Source organism: Eretmochelys imbricata, chromosome 7, assembly GCF_965152235.1.
Source record: "Eretmochelys imbricata isolate rEreImb1 chromosome 7, rEreImb1.hap1, whole genome shotgun sequence".
NCBI lineage: Eukaryota > Metazoa > Chordata > Testudines > Cheloniidae > Eretmochelys > Eretmochelys imbricata.
In genome coordinates this window covers 118,035,678-118,054,370 of record NC_135578.1, presented here as the reverse complement: position 1 = coordinate 118,054,370, position 18,693 = coordinate 118,035,678, and the positions used below count along the sequence as shown (strand labels likewise).

Below are 18,693 nucleotides of genomic sequence, written 5' to 3'. Positions count from 1 at the left end.
TAAACAAACAGGGCAGAGAGGATGAAAATATTGTACATGTAAATGATGTATAGAATTTTGCAGCATGTTCTGTTTGGATACTTACAGCCTCAGTTTCTCCAGATATTTCATCCATCCTATCAGTTCTCAGGGTAGTGAACAATTTTCCACTTTATTAACATGCACAAGATTAGTGGGGGATGGGGTGTGGTGGAGGAGAGGTGGTTGGAAAACTTGAAAATAACCCAGCATGACAGTGTTGGATTTTTACAACCAAGTGAAATTCAGGAAGCGCTATACATTTGTGCCCACTATTTAATCTAATTTGGTTTAAATAAATCTTTATTCCTTTTCAAAGATTAACAAAAAATTGTCAGGGAACCATACATGCCCATCATTTTTAGACCATCTCTGTTGCGTTCCTGGTTTTTCTCAAGTTAGGCTACTTCAGTAATGCTACAAAGATGTGGTTAGGTGTTCTCTAACGCTCATCATGGTCTGAGATTGATCAGTTTGGGTTTTTTTTAACATTCATAATGATTTTTGTCAATACTGTTGGATCCTACATTTCATTTTGGCCACTGCTTACTTGAATCGGTGCCCTTGATCCAATATCTATTTGGCAACAGCTAACAATGGGCCTTTTCTTTTTAAAAATCTATCTCATTTATGTTCTTAAATCTTGTTAGTGGTACCAGAACGTGTCATAAATATATTTCTATCAAGAGGAAGAATAAATAACATGAAGCTTGTCAAGATTCATTTGCAGATGCTGTGGATGTGATTGAATTGCTTAGCTCCAAACAGCATGGTTAGAGAGGAGATGCACCCCAGTACGCGAATGGAGCACAAGTTACACTGGTCTTGAAGCACTCAAGTAGGCTAGGTTTCAGAGTAACAGCCGTGTTAGTCTGTATTCGCAAAAAGAAAAGGAGTACTTGTGGCACCTTAGAGACTAACCAATTTATTTGAGCATAAGCTTTCGTGAGCTACAGCTCACTTCATTGGATGCATACTGTGGAAAGTGTAGAAGATCCTTTTATATACACACAAAGCATGAAAAAATACCTCCTCCCACCCCACTCTCCTAATGCTAATAGCTTATCTAAAGTGACCACTCTCCTTACAATGTGTATGATAATCAAGGTGGGCCATTTCCAGCACAAATCCAGGGTTTAACAAGAACGTCTGGGGGGAGGGGGGGGGAGGAAAAAACAAGGGGAAATAGGTTACCTTGCATAATGACTTAGCCACTCCCAGTCTCTATTCAAGCCTAAGTTAATTGTATCAAATTTGCAAATGAATTCCAATTCAACAGTTTCTTGCTGTAGTCTGGATTTGAAGTTTTTTTGTTGTAATATCACAACTTTCATGTCTGTAATGGCGTGACCAGAGAGATTGAAGTGTTCTCCGACTGGTTTATGAATGTTATAATTCTTGACATCTGATTTGTATCCATTTATTCTTTTACATAGAGACTGTCCAGTTTGACCAATGTACATGGCAGAGGGGCATTGCTGGCACATGATGGCATATATCACATTGGTGGATGTGCAGGTGAACGAGCCTCTGATAGTGTGGCTGATGTTATTAGGCCCTGTGATGGTGTCCCCTGAATAGATATGTGGGCACAGTTGGCAACAGACTTTGTTGCAAGGATAGGTTCCTGGGTTAGTGGTTCTATTGTGTGGTATGTGGTTGCTGGTGAGTATTTGCTTCAGTTTGGGGGGCTATCTGTAGGCAAGGACTGGCCTGTCTCACAGGATTTGTGAGAGTGTTGGGTCATCCTTCAGGATAGGTTGTAGATCCTTAATAATGCGTTGGAGGGGTTTTAGTTGGGGGCTGAAGGTGATGGCTAGTGGTGTTCTGTTATTTTCTTTGTTAGGCCTGTCCTGTAGTAGGAGACTTCTGGGAACTCTTCTGGCTCTATCAATCTGTTTCTTCACTTCCGCAGGTGGGTATTGTAGTTGTAAGAATGCTTGATAGAGCTCTTGTAGGTGTTTGTCTCTGTCTGAGGGTTTGGAGCAAATGCGGTTGTATCGCAGAGCTTGGCTGTAGACGATGGATCGTGTGGTGTGGTCAGGGTGAAAGCTGGAGGCATGTAGGTAGGAATAGCAGTCAGTAGGTTTCCAGTATAGGGTGGTGTTTATGTGACCATCGTTTATTAGCACTGTAGTGTCCAGGAAGTGGATCTCTTGTGTGGACTGGACCAGGCTGAGGTTGATGGTGGGATGGAAATTGCTGAAATCATGGTGGAATTCCTCAAGGGCTTCTTTTCCATGGGTCTAGATGATGAAGATGTCATCAATATAGTGCAAGTAGAGTAGGGGTGTTAGGGGACGAGAACTGAGGAAGCGTTGTTCTAAGTCAGCCATAAAAATGTTGGCATACTGTGGGGCCATGTGGGTACCCATAGCAGTGCTGCTGATCTGAAGGTATACATTGTCCCCAAATGTAAAATAGTTATGGGTAAGGACAAAGTCACAAAGTTCAGCCACCAGTTTAGCCGTGACATTATCGGGGATAGTGTTCTTGACGGCTTGTAGTCCATCTTTGTGTGGAATGTTAGTGTAGAGGGCTTCTACATCCATAGAGGCCAGGATGGTGTTATCAGGAAGATCACCGATGGATTGTAGTTTCCTCAGGAAGTCAATGGTGTCTTGAAGATAGCTGGGAGTGCTGGTAGCGTAGGGCCTGAGGAGGGAGTCTACATAGCCAGACAATCCTGCTGTCAGGGTGCCAATGCCTGAGATGATGGGGCGCCCAGGATTTCCAGGTTTATGGATCTTGGGTAGTAGATAGAATATCCCAGGTCGGGGTTCCAGGGGTGTGTCTGTGTGGATTTGATCTTGTGCTTTTTCAGGAAGTTTCTTGAGCAAATGCTGTAGTTTCTTTTGGTAACTCTCAGTGGGATCAGAGGGTAATGGCTTGTAGAAAGTGGTGTTGGACAGCTGCCAAGCAGCCTCTTGTTTATATTCCGACCTATTCATGATGACAACAGCACCTCCTTTGTCAGCCTTTTTGATTATGATGTCAGAATTGTTTCTGAGGCTGTGGATGGCACTGTGTTCCGCACGGCTGAGGTTATGGGGCAAGTGATGCTGCTTTTCCACAATTTCAGCCCGTGCACGTCGGCGGAAGCACTCTATGCAAGCACTCTATGTAGGGCGGAAGTGAAGAAACAGATTGATAGAGCCAGAAGAGTTCCCAGAAGTCTCCTACTACAGGACAGGCCTAACAAAGAAAATAACAGAAGCCACTAGCCGTCACCTTCAGCCCCCAACTAAAACCCCTCCAACGCATTATTAAGGATCTACAACCTATCCTGAAAGATGACCCAACACTCTCACAAATCTTGGGAGACAGGCCAGTCCTTGCCTACAGACAGCCCCCGAACCTGAAGCAAATACTCACCAGCAACCACATACCACACAACAGAACCACTAACCCAGGAACTTATCCTTGCAACAAAGCCCGTTGCCAACTGTGCCCACATATCTATTCAGGGGACACCATCACAGGGCCTAATAACATCAGCCACACTATCAGAGGCTCGTTCACCTGCACATCCACCAATGTGATATATGCCATCATGTGCCAGCAATGCCCCTCTGCCATATACATTGGTCAAACTGGACAGTCTCTACGTAAAAGAATAAATGGACACAAATCAGATGTCAAGAATTATAACATTTATAAACCAGTCGGAGAACACTTCAATCTCTCTGGTCACGCCATTACAGACATGAAAGTTGTGATATTACAACAAAAAACTTCAAATCCAGACTCCAGCGAGAAACTGCTGAATTGGAATTCATTTGCAAATTTGATACAATTAACTTAGGCTTGAATAGAGACTGGGAGTGGCTAAGTCATTATGCAAGGTAACCTATTTCCCCTTGTTTTTTCCTACCCTCCCTCCCCTCAGACGTTCTTGTTAAACCCTGGATTTGTGCTGGAAATGGCCCACCTTGATTATCATACACATTGTAAGAAGAGTGGTCACTTTAGATAAGCTATTAGCAGCAGGAGAGTGGGGTGGGAGGAGGTATTTTTTCATGCTTTGTGTGTATATAAAAAGATCTTCTACACTTTCCACAGTATGCATCCGATGAAGTGAGCTGTAGCTCACGAAAGCTTATGCTCAAATAAATTGGTTAGTCTCTAAGGTGCCACAAGTACTCCTTTTCAAGTAGGCTAGATATTGATGGAAATGCTCTAAAACTATGGGCATTAATGGCTTGTGGCAGTAACAGACATAGCATCAGGCAAGCTCCAACTAGCCCCAGGTGTGACCTAGTAGCCATCCTCTCATCCTTGTAAGGTTGTTCTTTGTCCTTTGCAATTTGAGCCCAGGCCCGGCAGAGATTGAGCATGGTGTAGTTTTCATACAAGCTGCAACAAATATCATAACAGACCTATTATGTTATTTCTGATGCAGAGCATCCAGCAGTGTTGAGTGGGAAGAGAAGTTGTGGAGGTGGGAATCATGCAAGTCTCAGTCCAGCTAAAGATACACACAATGTGCAACCACTATGACTGAGCAATGGTACCCCAAGAAGGAGAATGTGGCTACTGACCTGCTGGCAGGGAATGGTTTAGTCAGTGATATGGGCGGAGGATGGAGGAGGATCAGAACCTGGCACGGATCAGCTCAGGTATGAGAATGCCCCAGAGTGTTTGCCTGACACAAGTACAATTCAGAACCATTAAAATCCCATTTTTCCTGCTGCACACCCTGGAGAACACTGAATTCCTGTATAGAAGAAGCCCTCTTCTTGCAGAACAGGCAAAGCGTTATGAGGCCAGGGCTGTTGTGGAAGCCTCACGGCACACAAGGGACGTGAGCAGCCAAGCACGGCCTCTTTTCCTGGACTTACAAGCACAGTGATGATCATTGCTTCCATGGACAGCTGGAGATGAATGAACTAGAGGTCACCCGAACAGAGGCTTTCCTAGCCAGACTTTGGATTTGTGGATCCTGCAGGTGTCGGCTTTGATTCCTCAACCATAGCTGCCTGCCCTTGGTTTTGTTCGTACTTGCCCATCCTGCAGTGCAGATCAGAGCTCTAGATTGCTAGAGTGTTGCCTCGGGCAGCGTGATCCTACTGCACATCTTTGTTCCAAACACAGATGGGGGAAGGGAACAGAGACCTGGCGTCTGTCCTCACTGAGGCAGAATGAAAGCACCCGTGGTCTGAGTTCAGCTGGTTAGCCTGAGCCGCTGCCCGTGCTGCAACATCCACATGGGTATTGTTAGTGTGCTAGCTTGAATCCGTCTGCCCGTGCTGGGAACCACGCCTCCCAGGTGCAGTGCAGACATACTCAGAGACAATCCCTATCCTGGAGGACTTGCAGTCTAGAAAGACGAAGGATGGAGATTTAATTGAGGCTGAGATAGGATGGACAGGAATGGCAGGAATGAGGGAGTTAGTAGGAGTACAGAGGAGAGGAGAAAAGGGACAGTCACAGCTCATCACCCCCCTTAGCCGGTTGGGCTTTGTAGGCATTGCAGCAAAGGTGAGTCTTAAGAAATCATCTCTGTTCGAGGAATGCTCTGTAAATGAGAGATGTCCGTATGTAAACGGTTAGTTAATAGGTAAAATGCCAGTAGGTGGCACTGAAAAATAGCTCTTGGGTTTTGCAGGACCAATAAAACTTGCTTTTATACACTACAGAAGGTTTCCTGTCCATAGCTCTTTCCAGGGAGCTCTGAACAATCTGGACAAGGATAAGGAGATCTGATAACACACTCTGAGGAATTCAAAGACATCTGAGCAATATGGAGGCTCAGTTCACATTGGCGTTAGATATCCAAGTCCATTACCCAGCTTTGAAAACCTCGCTCATAATTGAGGGAGAGGGGAACTCATTTAGAAATATTTTAGAAAGTTTTTGTTTTTTTATTGCCACTGTTTTTCATGTATGTAAAAGCAGGCTTCCTAAGTAGTTCCAACTGCACAGGGGTCAGAGGAAGGGAGAAATGATAACCAATACATTTTAGAAACTTCTAAAAACGACTAAAATAATTAAGGATATGGAAATATCCGTATTTTAAGAGCCAGTATTTGGGACCTAATACAAGGCTAGAAGAAGCAAGCGCTTCATAGCATGAAGCAACAGAAATAACCTCAATTAGAACTGGGCACCTCTTCATAGATTCTGGTAGCCCTACTCAGAGGGCTCCAAGTAGTACCTTACTCCTTGTACAGAATAGGTGGGACTTCTGGAGTACACTATTGCTCTGTGTGAGCAAAGGTATCCAAAGCCGGCCATGGGTTTGGCAAATGGGAGTTTCTTTCTTTCAGCATAAAGCACTAACATCTTGTCCGGATGGGTCACAAGGATCTCTGATCCTAAAACCAGGCATAACTCCAGACTCAACCCATTGTGCTTTCGAGGAAATTCCACATTTGAGGTTTGAGCCAATTCCCAATGAAGCCAATGGAAAGACACTTTTGATTTCAGTGAGAATCACATTGGGGGTCTTGTGTCCTCTTTTGTATCTCCTGGGTGGAACAGTGCTCGGGATGTGTTTTGCTGGAAAGGTAGGTGAGGCAACTTCAAAGCGACTGTGTCTAGTTCAGAGAGGCCTACCCTTTTCTGACCAGTTTAACCCACATATCCTTATTTGGGGAAATGATAAGCCTAAAAAAATGTCCTTCTACATCCTTTGCCCTTAGGATACATAACTAACTAAACTGAAGGTGAAGCTTCTCAGAATAACGAACTCCTAATTTATAATCTTCAAGAGTCTCCCCTCTGAAAATAATTAGCATTCAGAATTCGTTTGGGTTCTTAACTGAGCCTCATTGACTTTTATCTGCTTCATTTACAGAATTAAGCATGAAGTGCAACGATAATTCTGTAAAAGAAATCATTCTTTCATCAAAGAACATAAAATGAATAATAATAAAAGACAGGTGGTGAAAAAAGAGATTCCAGTTTACCCACAGAAAAAAACATAATTAATTTGACTTCTCTTGGAGTTTTCTTACTGAGGACTGGGTGAGATCTGAACTACAAGACTCTGAAAGGGCATGTTTCTACAAATAGATCTAAATACTGGGTATCAGGAATTTGGAGTTACATCCTCGACTGGTCTAAACCGGCACAGCCCCTTTAATGTCAGTATCTGTACGAGTTTTTTCATGAAGTTGATAGATTTCCACTCCATGCGGCTAAATTCATTGCCTTGCATAATGACAGGTTTCAGAGTAGCAGCTGTGTTAGTCTGTATTCGCAAAAAGAAAAGGAGGACTTGTGGCACCTTAGAGACTAACCAATTTATTTGAGCATAAGCTTTCGTGAGCTACAGATAAATGCTCAAATAAATTGGTTAGTCTCTAAGGTGCCACAAGTCCTCCTTTTCTTTTTGCGACTACAGACTAACACGACCGCTACTCTGAAACCTTTAATGTCAGTGGAGCTGACACCGATTTACATGAGCTGAGGATCTGAATGTTTCCATGGATTTTGTGCAGGATTTGCAATTAGTACATAGCGTGTGACTTGTTAAGACTTTTTCAATTCACTGGATGAATCAGTAAACAACTAAAGAAAGAATTAAACATAGACGATGATGGGAAGGAATTTAGTCTAGTGCTTAGAAGAGTAGTGTGGGAGTCAAGACAACAGGAATCTGCTTTCAGCTCTGCTACAGACTCTCTGTAACTTGGGCTGGGTCACGTCGTGTTTCGGTACCTCACTTTCCCCATCACGGACATGAGCATAATCATATTGGGCTAATTTATGTGGGGTGTGATGAGGCTTTGTAAATTGCTTTGAGATTCCTTAATGAAAGATGAGATGTAAGTGCAAGGTATTATTAATACCAATTGTTGCATTGACAACACAACAGAGATGATCCCAAGGGATACTGTACTGTTGCACTAGGACAATGCAAGCCATCAGTGCTCCGAGGTGAACTTGAGAGGTCCTGAACACTAATACGACAGCTGAACCTCGGATGGAAAAATACACTGGGACAAGAGGCGAACTTGAGAATCATAGGATGTTCTTGACACAGGGCCAAAAGTTGAGTCTGTGAAAAGCAGAGAGGCTGGTATTCACAGGGGCAATAGGTGATCTTGACAGACATCTGGGCATTATGGCAAGAGAGTAAATTTGAGATTCACCCCTAGGGCATACAAGCCTTCACCAAGGCTGAAAAACAACTTGTCATCATTTTGCACAGACAAGTGATCCTGAAGAGAAGAGAAAAAAACCCCACCTCTCTGCAACAGCAGCTACTCAAGGAGCGTGGAGGGATAAAGTCCTTTTACAAGCACTTCTGGTGAATTTCATGGTCATATATTTCAAAAAGTGAGTGCAAATGTCTCTGTCCTCAGGGCTGCCAGCACAGATGTGTGTGCAAGCAAGTCCCTGACTAGCATCCGTACAGACTGCAGTTAATGTGGATCTTTAATTCTGTGTGTGGGGACTGATTTTCAGAGGTGCCTTCTGTTCAATTTGCCAATGCTCAGTGCCTCTGAAAATCAAGCCCTGGCTGCCTGGACACTGGTCAGGATGGGCACTTTAGAATATAGTCGAACTGTAAGAAGGCGAATATGGCAAATAACACCTGAACAGTTGATTCGCGGGAAGCCGGGGGTGGGGGAGTAGCGTAGAAGCAGAGCAGGGTCGTGTGTTCAGGGGAGGAGGCGGAGGTGAGGTGAGCTGGGGCCGGGGGCGGGAGCTGCCTGTGGGTGCTCTGCACCCACCAAATTTTCCCCGTGGGGGCTCCAGCCCCGGAGCACCCAGGGAGTCGGCGCCTCAGGTGCCACCTTTCAGCTGCTCCCCCCGCTCCCCAGGAGCCAGAGAGACCTGCAGGATGCTTCCTGGGAGCTGCCCCAGGTAAGCACCGCCAGGACTCCCTACCTCGCCCCCCGGCAGGTGCCTCTGGCTCTTAGGGATGGGGTGGGCACCCACTACAGTGGCCCATGAGACCCTCCTGCCTGGTTCTGGGGGCAGTCAGGGAACAGGGGTGGATGGGGCAGGGGTCCTGGGGGGGGCATCAAGGAATGCGGGGGGTTGAATGGGGCAGGAGTCCCGGGGGGGCAGGGGTGCATAACCACCCCCTAGTGGGGTGAGGAGGGAACCTGTTGTTAAGATTTTGACAGCTCATCACTGTATCTAAATAAGTAGGGCTGGGGCCTGTAAGATTTTAGCTTAGCCATACTAGAACATAGGCTTAAAAAATGCTTGATATAAGTAAGTGACCAAAGAACGACCCTATGCCACAAGATTATGGGAAAAGATGTACCAACGGGGGACACTGTGCAAAATTAGCAGTAAGTAAGTAATTTTCTGCTTACAAGATACCCGGTAGTTCCATTTTTCAAACACATGCCCTAACCGCAAGGTGCACTGTGGGAATAAATGCTAATGAGATATGGTCAGAATGCCATTATAAAAAGAGGGTGTCCAGATTAGGAAAATTGAGCTCCTGAGGGAAAACTCCAGCAGGAACCATCCCTCTACTGATGATCAATTGGCAAGGCAGCCATTAGACCTTAAGAATATCATTAAGATGTGAGTTTGACTGTATGTATAACTTGTGCATAGGTTTTATAGAATTTCTATATGCTTGGCTAATCATAACTTTAATTGTAACTTGAATAAAACTTGTAAAACAGACTAGACCTTGTACTTGTAAATGTCCTCGGGGTCACTATCCTTGGTCTTTATGGGTTTCTAGAGATTCTAAATCTGAGGCAAGTAGCAGAGGTGACTTTCACTCTGTTGAGCTTGGAACTGTAGCCACCAGAGCTGAACCCACGATGGTGTAATCCAACATTACAAAATTCACTTTAAAGAAGATAAAAGGCGACATCAGGTTTTCTAAACCTTTCATAATTTTTGTTGCTCTCCTCTGGACCGTCTCCAATTTCTCCACATCTTTTTTAAAGGCTGGCATCCAGAACTGGAGACAGTACTTCAGTTGAGGCCTCACCAGGGCCAAGCAGAGCAGGACAATTACCTCCCAGGTCTTACACACAACACTCCTAATACAACCCAGACTGATCTTAGCCTTTTCAGCAACTGTGTCACATTGTTGCCTCATATTCAATTTGTGATCCACTATAACCCCCAGATCCTTTCCAGCACTACTACTGCCTAGCCATTTGTCCCCCATTTTGAAGCTGTGCATTTGAATTTTAAGTTGTGCATTCAGAAACCTCCTGTAAATGAAAAGCAGAAAATCTGTAGTATAAAGAGAATGAAGCAGGTAAAGTACTAAGGGAGTAAATTAGGCCAGCATCAGAAAACATCAGCATAAGATGTTCAGAAATGAACTCGGGGACAATCCAAATGGTGCCACAGGGGTTTAGATGCAGGTTGACATCATGCAGGCCCTTATAACAGCCAGGGGCAGCAGAGGACCTGTGATTCTGTACAGCATTAGAGGAAGTCTCAGGAGCTCTGAATGCTGAGTGAGACATACTGAGCCTGCGTCAAACAGTTCACACTGAAAACAAAATGCCAATTTTATGACCAACTAGGGAAGGGGAGCTATGTCTGCCCCTGCAAAACAAAATACATGTTTGATCATCCAGGTGGGAAACAGCGAAGATGCAGCTCCATAGGAAACGGCTGGCTATGAATTGGCAATAATTTCTATAACAGGAGAGGTTACAATTTGACCTCCACAGGATAAATAGCAGAGATGCTGCTGGCACCCCACTGAAAGCATTAGCTCTCCTCTCCCCTGAAAAGGCTTATGGCAGCATGACAACGTTTCCTTTCTTTACGACCGTGGAGATTTCGGGATTACCAGGGGAAAAATATATATAGATATAATGATTTGTAGAATACAATAAGCAGCAGAGTGACAGAGGGGAGCTGGGTCACAGTCTATGCACTGCCTTCCTTCCCAATTTAGAGTGGAAAAGGAGAGGGGAGGGGTTGCAGGGTAGTAAATCTCCTTCCCGGGTGTTTACTAATTGCACAGGGAGAAAATTAGTAGTTTGTTAAGGAAGATGGAGGCTGAGCAAGGGTAAGCATGAGAATGTAGGTGGCCAGGTAGTTCTGAGCCTTGGTAACGGGGTGTGGTTAACAGAGGTTTTTCAAAGCATTGCAAGAGACTGACACTGGTGGGAAAAAGTTCCAGGCCCCTCTGGGTAAAGACCTCAAATTAACAGAAAGGGAGGGGAAAAATAAGGTTGATTTAGCTGCCAGGAGGAAGAATTAGTTTATTCATTCCATGGACCAGTCGGCAAATCCTGAGGGGTGCTGGACCCCGTTTGCCATCCAGGAACTCAACAATGCCAGGGATTAGGCCCTAATGCAGGGGATGAGGCACCTTCAAGTCCTGTCCAGGCCAGACTTGGCACCCACTCCTGTGCAAACAGACACAGCAATAATACTTCGCAGACCAGCCACATTTCACATTTTGAAAAAAAACCCGCAGCAAGTTATGCCTCGGATTGGTTTTAACGTATTTTAGCCTCACAGAGACGGAACGTTCCACACTATCTAATTCGCTGGCCTGTGTTACGGAGGAGGTCAGAGTACATGATCCGATGGTCCCTTCCAACCTTAAAAATCGATGCATCTATGAACTATCGAGTTCCACCAGCTGCTTCTGTTTTCCACTGCCTGGCCAGGCTCCCTGCATGCCTCACCAGCTGTGCTCCTCCCAGGGCTGCTCTAAGTCCTGTCAGCAGGAACAGTTCTCTAGGGATCCCGGCCATGCCCGCTCCCATCCCCACCCACCTTGGAATGCCATCTAGGAGGTGATGTGGATTTCTGCCAACTTTACATCACTGGGGGATCCCCTGCTGCATGTCCCCAGCTGCACCGTTAGGGCACCTTCATCTCCCCTTTGCACTGCTGGGGCAAAGCGACAAGGACTTAGCCTGGCCCAAGACGATGGTTTTGATCCCAATGGCTCGAATGTAACTGCACCTTAGTTATTTTTTCAGGCCTGCACTGGAAATCTTTTCCCTGCTGCCCTTCCCACCGCCGACCCGCACAGAACGGAAACAATACCTGTTCTAGGTCTTCGGCTGTTCTTTTGTTTTCTCCCGTGGTCTCGTGATACGGTAAAATGAAGAGCTCAGCGGATGTGGGCAAACCAGACAGGACTGCGACCAGGATATGTTTGCTTGAAATACTTGTTGCCTGGTTATGTAGACAAACAGCAACAGGTGAGTTGCAGAGATAGTCCGGAATGCCGAAGACGTATGCGTTAAAGCACCACCGTACGTACATGTAGGTATCTGCTGGTGATGGGGAAAGTCGGGGGGACGGCATTCTACTGTACTCTTGCTCTGTCTGAGCTTTCATACCATGCTCTTCAATGTGGTACGTGAGCCCCCAGCGGCACTGACTATAACCAGACCTACTAAAAGCAGGTGCTGAGTAACTCTGCACACACTCTGCAGTGCTGACCCAGAGCACCTCCCACTGTGCCCGTCCAGTGCAGCATGTTCTAGAGCTGCTGAAATAACTGGAGCTTTGGTCATGAGGCAGAATGCAAACAAACTCGTTTTTCCTTATTGTTCCCTCCGGCAGGGTTGACTGTCTCGGTCTCCTGACACGGGCGGGTGAGAAACGTAGCTGTGCATTTATTACTGCAATCCCATGGAACGCCGTTGTTTTCTCTCTCAACAACCAATGAAAGGTGTCAGGAGAAGCTGGTAGTGCCTCCTTTGGATCTCACACTGGTGTGAATCAGCAGCAACTCCCCTCATGTCAGTGGATCAAAACCAGGCCCTTTAACTTGAGGCAGCAAATTGCATTACCTGCCCAGAGTAATTCTTTATCCTCTGGGTTTGTGGATGGACCTTGCAAAACAAGATCAACCGAAGTGAAATGAAACAGCAGGGATCCATGTACAGTGACGGTCTCTATATTTAATCAATATTGCCAATTTGATACGCGCAGGTTGCTTTGGGAAGTAGACCAGAGACCTTGCTTGGACATTGTGGGGTAGATTTTCCAAAGGGTGAACGCCCTTCCTCCTACGCACGCTGTGCCCAAAAGTTAGTGCCTGCCCGTTGTCACATGCAGTTGTCAGGGTAAACCTGAGCACTTGCACCCCTACCTCGCCGATTGCGGTGGGTGTGCATCAGGCAGTCACAGACACAAATGCCCAGTTTGGTGGTCTCTGGTCATGATACGGGTATATTTATGCGGGCGAAAAGGGGAGGGACATAGGGTTTGCCATGCCAGATCAGACTGTGAAGTCTGGTTTCCTGCTTCTGGCAGTATCAGCAACTGATGCTTGAGATGAAGATGAAAATAACCTAAAGGGTACCTCTTTAGTTGCTCAGTAAATGCACAGTGGGGGAGCATCAAGGGGATGGAGGGATGAAGGGAATTCTCTCCCAGCACTCAGAGCTGATATGTGCACATCCTGAAATATGGGGCATGGGACTACCCTTCCTCTGAGCACGACGATTACCTTCAAAGATAGCCCTTACCTTTATTGTTTAGCTCCTGTAAAATACAGCTGTGTGTTTGCTCTGAATGAGGCACCAGCTTGAGCTCCATGGGTGCTGGCACACCGACACCACGCACAGAACCATGACAGAGCACAGAGCTGGCCTCTGGGGTCGGAGTCTTGTAGCACAGAGCTGTCCCACCGGGGAGGTCGGCCTGTTCTGTCCCGATGGAATGTAGTGTTGGCTTGTCGGAGGGGAGGGGAGGCGGTAGGGAACCTTGTGGGGGCATAACCTTGGAAAGTGGAGCTGACCCAGGAGTGGGAAGGGTCTTTGAGTTGTACCATGCCAGCCCATGGAAGGTCGGGCCTTCTCATGAGAACATGGAGCCAGCCAGTGGGGGGGATGCAGATTGGGCAGTCCCATCTCATTGGAGCGCAGAGCCAGCCTGCAGGGGGATCAGGCTGTCTCATCCAGCTGATGTGCAGAGCCAGCCTTCAAGGCACTTATGAACATGTGGAAATTTCATAAAGTTCAGCTTCTGGGCCAGATTCATGAATGGATGGGGCCTATTTTCTCCTTTCGATGCTTCTGAAGTCTTATCTGGTGAGATTTTTGCCATGTTGGGTTGAAATCTCGTGAGAGCACCACCTGTTTTAGCCTTGAGCCCACCCAGTCCCAGGGATGGACACTTTTGTCTTGGCCCCTCCTCAGTTATTATTTCACATTAGGGTTCAATCACTGTTACCTATGCACTAACAAAACCCTTGGTGGTGTCACTGTTCAGAGAATGGGCTGGCAACCCGGGGCCAGTCTGAATTTCACGCAGCTGTGGGACAAGAAAAGGGCAGCTGCAGACTGCTGAATTGTTTCCCCTACCTCCTGCTTCTGTGGAATTATCCAGTGCACACATTTTAATTCTAAGCCAGTGGTCTGAATGAGCTCTCTCTTCAAAAGACCTCAGGAGCAGACTGCATTTGCATAGACATGCCTACTTTATCTAAGTGATGACTACATACACCTTCTTTGCCAAAATGATCCATTTTGGCTGGTTTTGGTTAAAATTTACTTAAGTATTGTATGCAAGGCTAATGAAATTTTGTTATCTTTATTGAATGACTAAAGGAGAGCGGAACTGTGCAATATACAGCCTGATTGAAGGGGTCACCCTAACTTCAACTTTGGTCACTAAGTATGGGGTAATAACGCCACATCCAAGTGTGTTGGGGATGGGGGTTGCAGAGTCTGTTTAACAGTATTTGGGTCTGTCTGCACGTCAAAAAATGTGGCAGCATGTCTCAGAGCCCAGGTCAACTAAATGATTGGTTTATTCATTCTGCTGACCAATAGCTGTATAGATGTTCATGTTCAGCCTGGAGCCTGGGCTCTGAAACCCAATGAGAAGGGAGGGTTTCAGAGCCTGAGCTCCAACCCAAGTGGGAATGTCTACACTGCCATTTTTAATCCTGTAGCGCGAGCCCTCCAGCGTTTTACGACAGCGCTGAACAGACTCAACTGAGAGTCTGTGTTTCTTCTCAGTGAACTGAAATTGCCAATACCTTGGTCAAGCGGGCTGAGTCTTAGACCTGGTGTGGGGACAGTGTTGCAGTGAAAGAACACAGGGGTGGCGTGAGGATCCGCACAACCCAGCGAAACCACCAAGAACTGGGCTAGGTGATAGAAACCTCAGAACACAGCATTGCAGCTAAAGGCATAGCAGCAGGAGTGAAAGCATTAACTAACTAAGATTAACCCCCACCCATAGAATCCACCTGACCTACAACTGGACTGACTCTAAAGACTTTGCTGACCCCAGCCAACAAACAGTAAGTATGGTGCAGTGAAGGGAAAGGGGACAGTCATCCATTGGACTTTTACACAAGGTAGAAAACAGGCAAAGGATTACTGCCCAACATATCATGGGGGTGAGGGTTTACTTACTGTTTGCATACTTTCAAGCCACTGGTAAGGTGTTTCCCCAATTAATGCTGTTGTTTCTCCTCCCCTTAGATAAAAGTTTTCTTTTGTTACAAATGGATTCAGAACTTGCGAGTGGGAAAGTGTTGCCTCTTTGGCTAGGTCTACACAGTGAGCTAGCGGTGTGATTCCCCTGCTCGTCTACACAGCTTGATTAGAGCTAGCACTAGTATATAGAGCAGCATAGCAAGAGGATGTGTACATGAGCAGGGGAAATCACACCCCTAGCTCACAGTGTAGATGTAGCCTTGCAGGCACCCAGGGTCGGGTTTAGTTAAGTGGTTCTCAACCAGGGGTACGCAGAAGTCTTCCAGGGGCTACATCAACTCATCTACATATTGTCTAGTTTTACAACAGACTGCATAAAAAGCACTAGCTAAGTCAGTACAAATTAAAATTTCATACGGACAATGACTTGTTTATATTGCTCTATATGCAATCCATTGTAATGCAAATATAATATTTATATCCCAATTGATTTATTCCATGGTAAAAATGAGAACGTAAGCAAGTTTTCAGTAATAGTGTGCTGTGACACTTCTGTATTTTTAAGTCTGATTTTGTAAGCAAGTAGTTTTTAAGTGAGGTGAAACTTGGGGTCCGCCAGACAAATCAGACTCCCGAAAGGGGTACAGTAGTCTGGAAAGGTTGAGAGCCACTGGTTTCGTTTTCCCAAACTTCTGGGTGGAGGCTCAAGATGGTGTCGTTTTGTAATTTTAAGGGCCTCCCCTCCCAGAAAATACCGAATCCAGCCTTGTTGCTGCCAACAGCACCTGACTGAGGGTTACATAACCTTAGGAGGCTTTTTACATTTCCAAACACTGGATTTTGTAGGTCACCTTCAAAATAATCAAACCACTGCAGCACAGCAGATATCAGCAGTGCACAGAGCTCAACCTGTAGTGAGGACCCTGCACCCAAAAGACTGTAGCTCAAAATCCCCAAACCATTAATTGGTGCTAAGATTCCAGATTTTCTACCCACTCTCCATAGGGGCTACGGCTTGCAACACCTGCTTCCCGGAGGGAAAGACAAGGGGGACGGGAGGGAACTGAAGTCCGAGTGATTTTCTGTTGCTGACCTAAGGTAACCTGTCTGATTAATGACCCACACTACTAGGCATCAGCCATAGGGCAGCCTGCAGTGACCCTCCCATCTTGCTACTGCTGGTATGCGTTTTGCTGTAGGTACTGTCACTTCTGGATAGAATGCTAGCGTGAAGCTGCATAAATATGGAAATATGTTGAGGAGGGGAAGGTGAAAATGTAGGACCCTCTCCCTGGCCTGGAAAACAATACGTTTGACAATATTTGCTTTTAATGCTGAAAAAGAGAATCTGGGCAGAGAAAAAATAGCAGAGAGGGTCCCACATTTAGCTTCATACATTGCAGAACTCCTATGAAGACAGGCCTTGTATCTAGAGCATCCGTTGATGTGTGCATAATCACCTAAGAGGCTTAGACAAGGACTATCAGTGCTCATGCTCCAGGGTATTAAGAGATCACCTGCAGTGAACAGGAAGGAATTTTCCCCATGTAATGTTTCAGATAATTAGCTAAATGCATTTTCACCTTCCTCTGTAGCATCAGGTACTAGACATTGCTCGAAGGGATGGGACTAAAGATCGAGGGACCAATGGTGTGAATGATCATGATAAATAAAGTTATATTGGGATAATCCCAAATTAGGAACATCATAATCCAACACAGAGAAAAAACCAGGAGCATTTAGTAGAGAATCATAACATTTCTACAGAATTTTTACACTAACATATGGAACTCTATAGTAAGGATATAATCATCTATTGACATTTCTAGTTTGGTATAAAAATGTAAAACAAGGAGATCATTTTCTGTTGAATTAGTTTGTTTTTTAGAGTAATTGTGCAGAACCCTATTTAATTTCTATAGCCCATCCTTGAGTTTTATCCCGAAATTCTATAGGACTATAGCTGTCAAAGGGTCCTTCTTTTCAAGTCAACACTGATACAATACCGCTAGGGTTTTTGTTTGTATCACTCTGGTTGTGATAAGTAGCCTTGACACCCCAGGTTTATAATCTCTTTTTAGTGAATTGATTTTGTTTTATTACATTGTTGATGTTGTGAAAACCAATTTAGAAGCTGAATGGACCATCAGATACTTGATATAGACACACAGAGGTCTAAAGGTTACAAACCAAAGCCCATAGGAAGATTATTTCTTCTTCCTCCTCCTCCATGTTTTGATGAGGTTAGAAGAAGAAATTGCATTACGTGTTGTTCATTGAAAAAAACTTTAAAGATAAAAAGGAGATAGGGGACAGATTTTTAGAAGTACAGCCCCCAGAATGGACTCACACAGTTGGTGCGTGCCTTCAGCAAGACTGTCTGATCATTTGTGGCACCAGCTGTGCAAACGGCTGGTGTGGCAGTCGGATATTTGTGCATGAAGTTACTGTGATCACACACAGGAACACAATACCTGTGGGTACACATTCCATGCATGTATTCTCTCTCTCACACACACAATTCTACAAATCAGTTGCACAGACCCTTTTCCATTGCTTCAATTTGTATCACAGTGGAACACCGACACATCCCAGTCATTTGCGGGCAGGATCAAATCTAGGACCTCTGGAGTTTAGCGCATGAGCCTCTACTGCATGAGCTAAAAGCCACATGGCTGGTAGCCAAGGCTGTAGAGCAGACCCATTAACCTCTCTCTCTAAGTGGTCTCTGTGCCACTAGATGGGACAGAACACCACACCCAGGAGGTGTGTAGGTTACAACAGCAGCACTTGCGGTCTCCACTAACTGGTATAACGTTCGTCAGCCTTTTACAAACCTTAATCTCCAGCCCCAAATACTATTTCTTTAGGCCACAGCTCTTGATAGTTTCCAGTACACCAAGTATGTAGAGGAAAAATGCATCTCCAGCCCTGGCCCGTGTCTCCAGAATGCTGTATGTGGAGTACAATGCACTTCCATGGCAGGACCATGTACCTAATGTTGGATACAAAGCACTTACAGTCCTGCCCTTTGTATGTGAAAAAAAACACACCTTCACTGCTGCTCCATAAATCTGGAACATCCTTTTTTGTGAGTTCACATGGGACAACTCTGCATTCTGCTGCTGTATACAGACCACAGCAAAGGGGAATAATCATTATTATGCAATGTTAAAACTGCTCTCATTGTTACTACATAGGCGCAACTTGGGTCTTATATACACTTTCCTCTGAAGTATTCTGCTTTGGCCCCAATAATAAAAAAGTGATGCTTCCCAGAGGTGAGACCTATGCCCATCAGGCCCACCCACATTATGCTCAACCACATAAAAAACGGGGCTGTAGAGCATAGCATTTCAAC

General features: G+C 45.4%; 1 protein-coding gene across 1 annotated transcript in view; it reads right to left on the bottom strand.

Moving 5' to 3' along the window:
- The window catches only part of SORCS1 (sortilin related VPS10 domain containing receptor 1), a 407,920-nt gene that overhangs the window by 8,969 nt on the left and 380,258 nt on the right, over positions 1-18,693 (bottom strand). Inside the window, exon 23 of the mRNA XM_077821796.1 lies at positions 11,974-12,105. Coding sequence (XP_077677922.1) covers positions 11,974-12,105 — 132 coding nt within the window. The remainder of the gene's footprint in view (positions 1-11,973; positions 12,106-18,693) is intronic.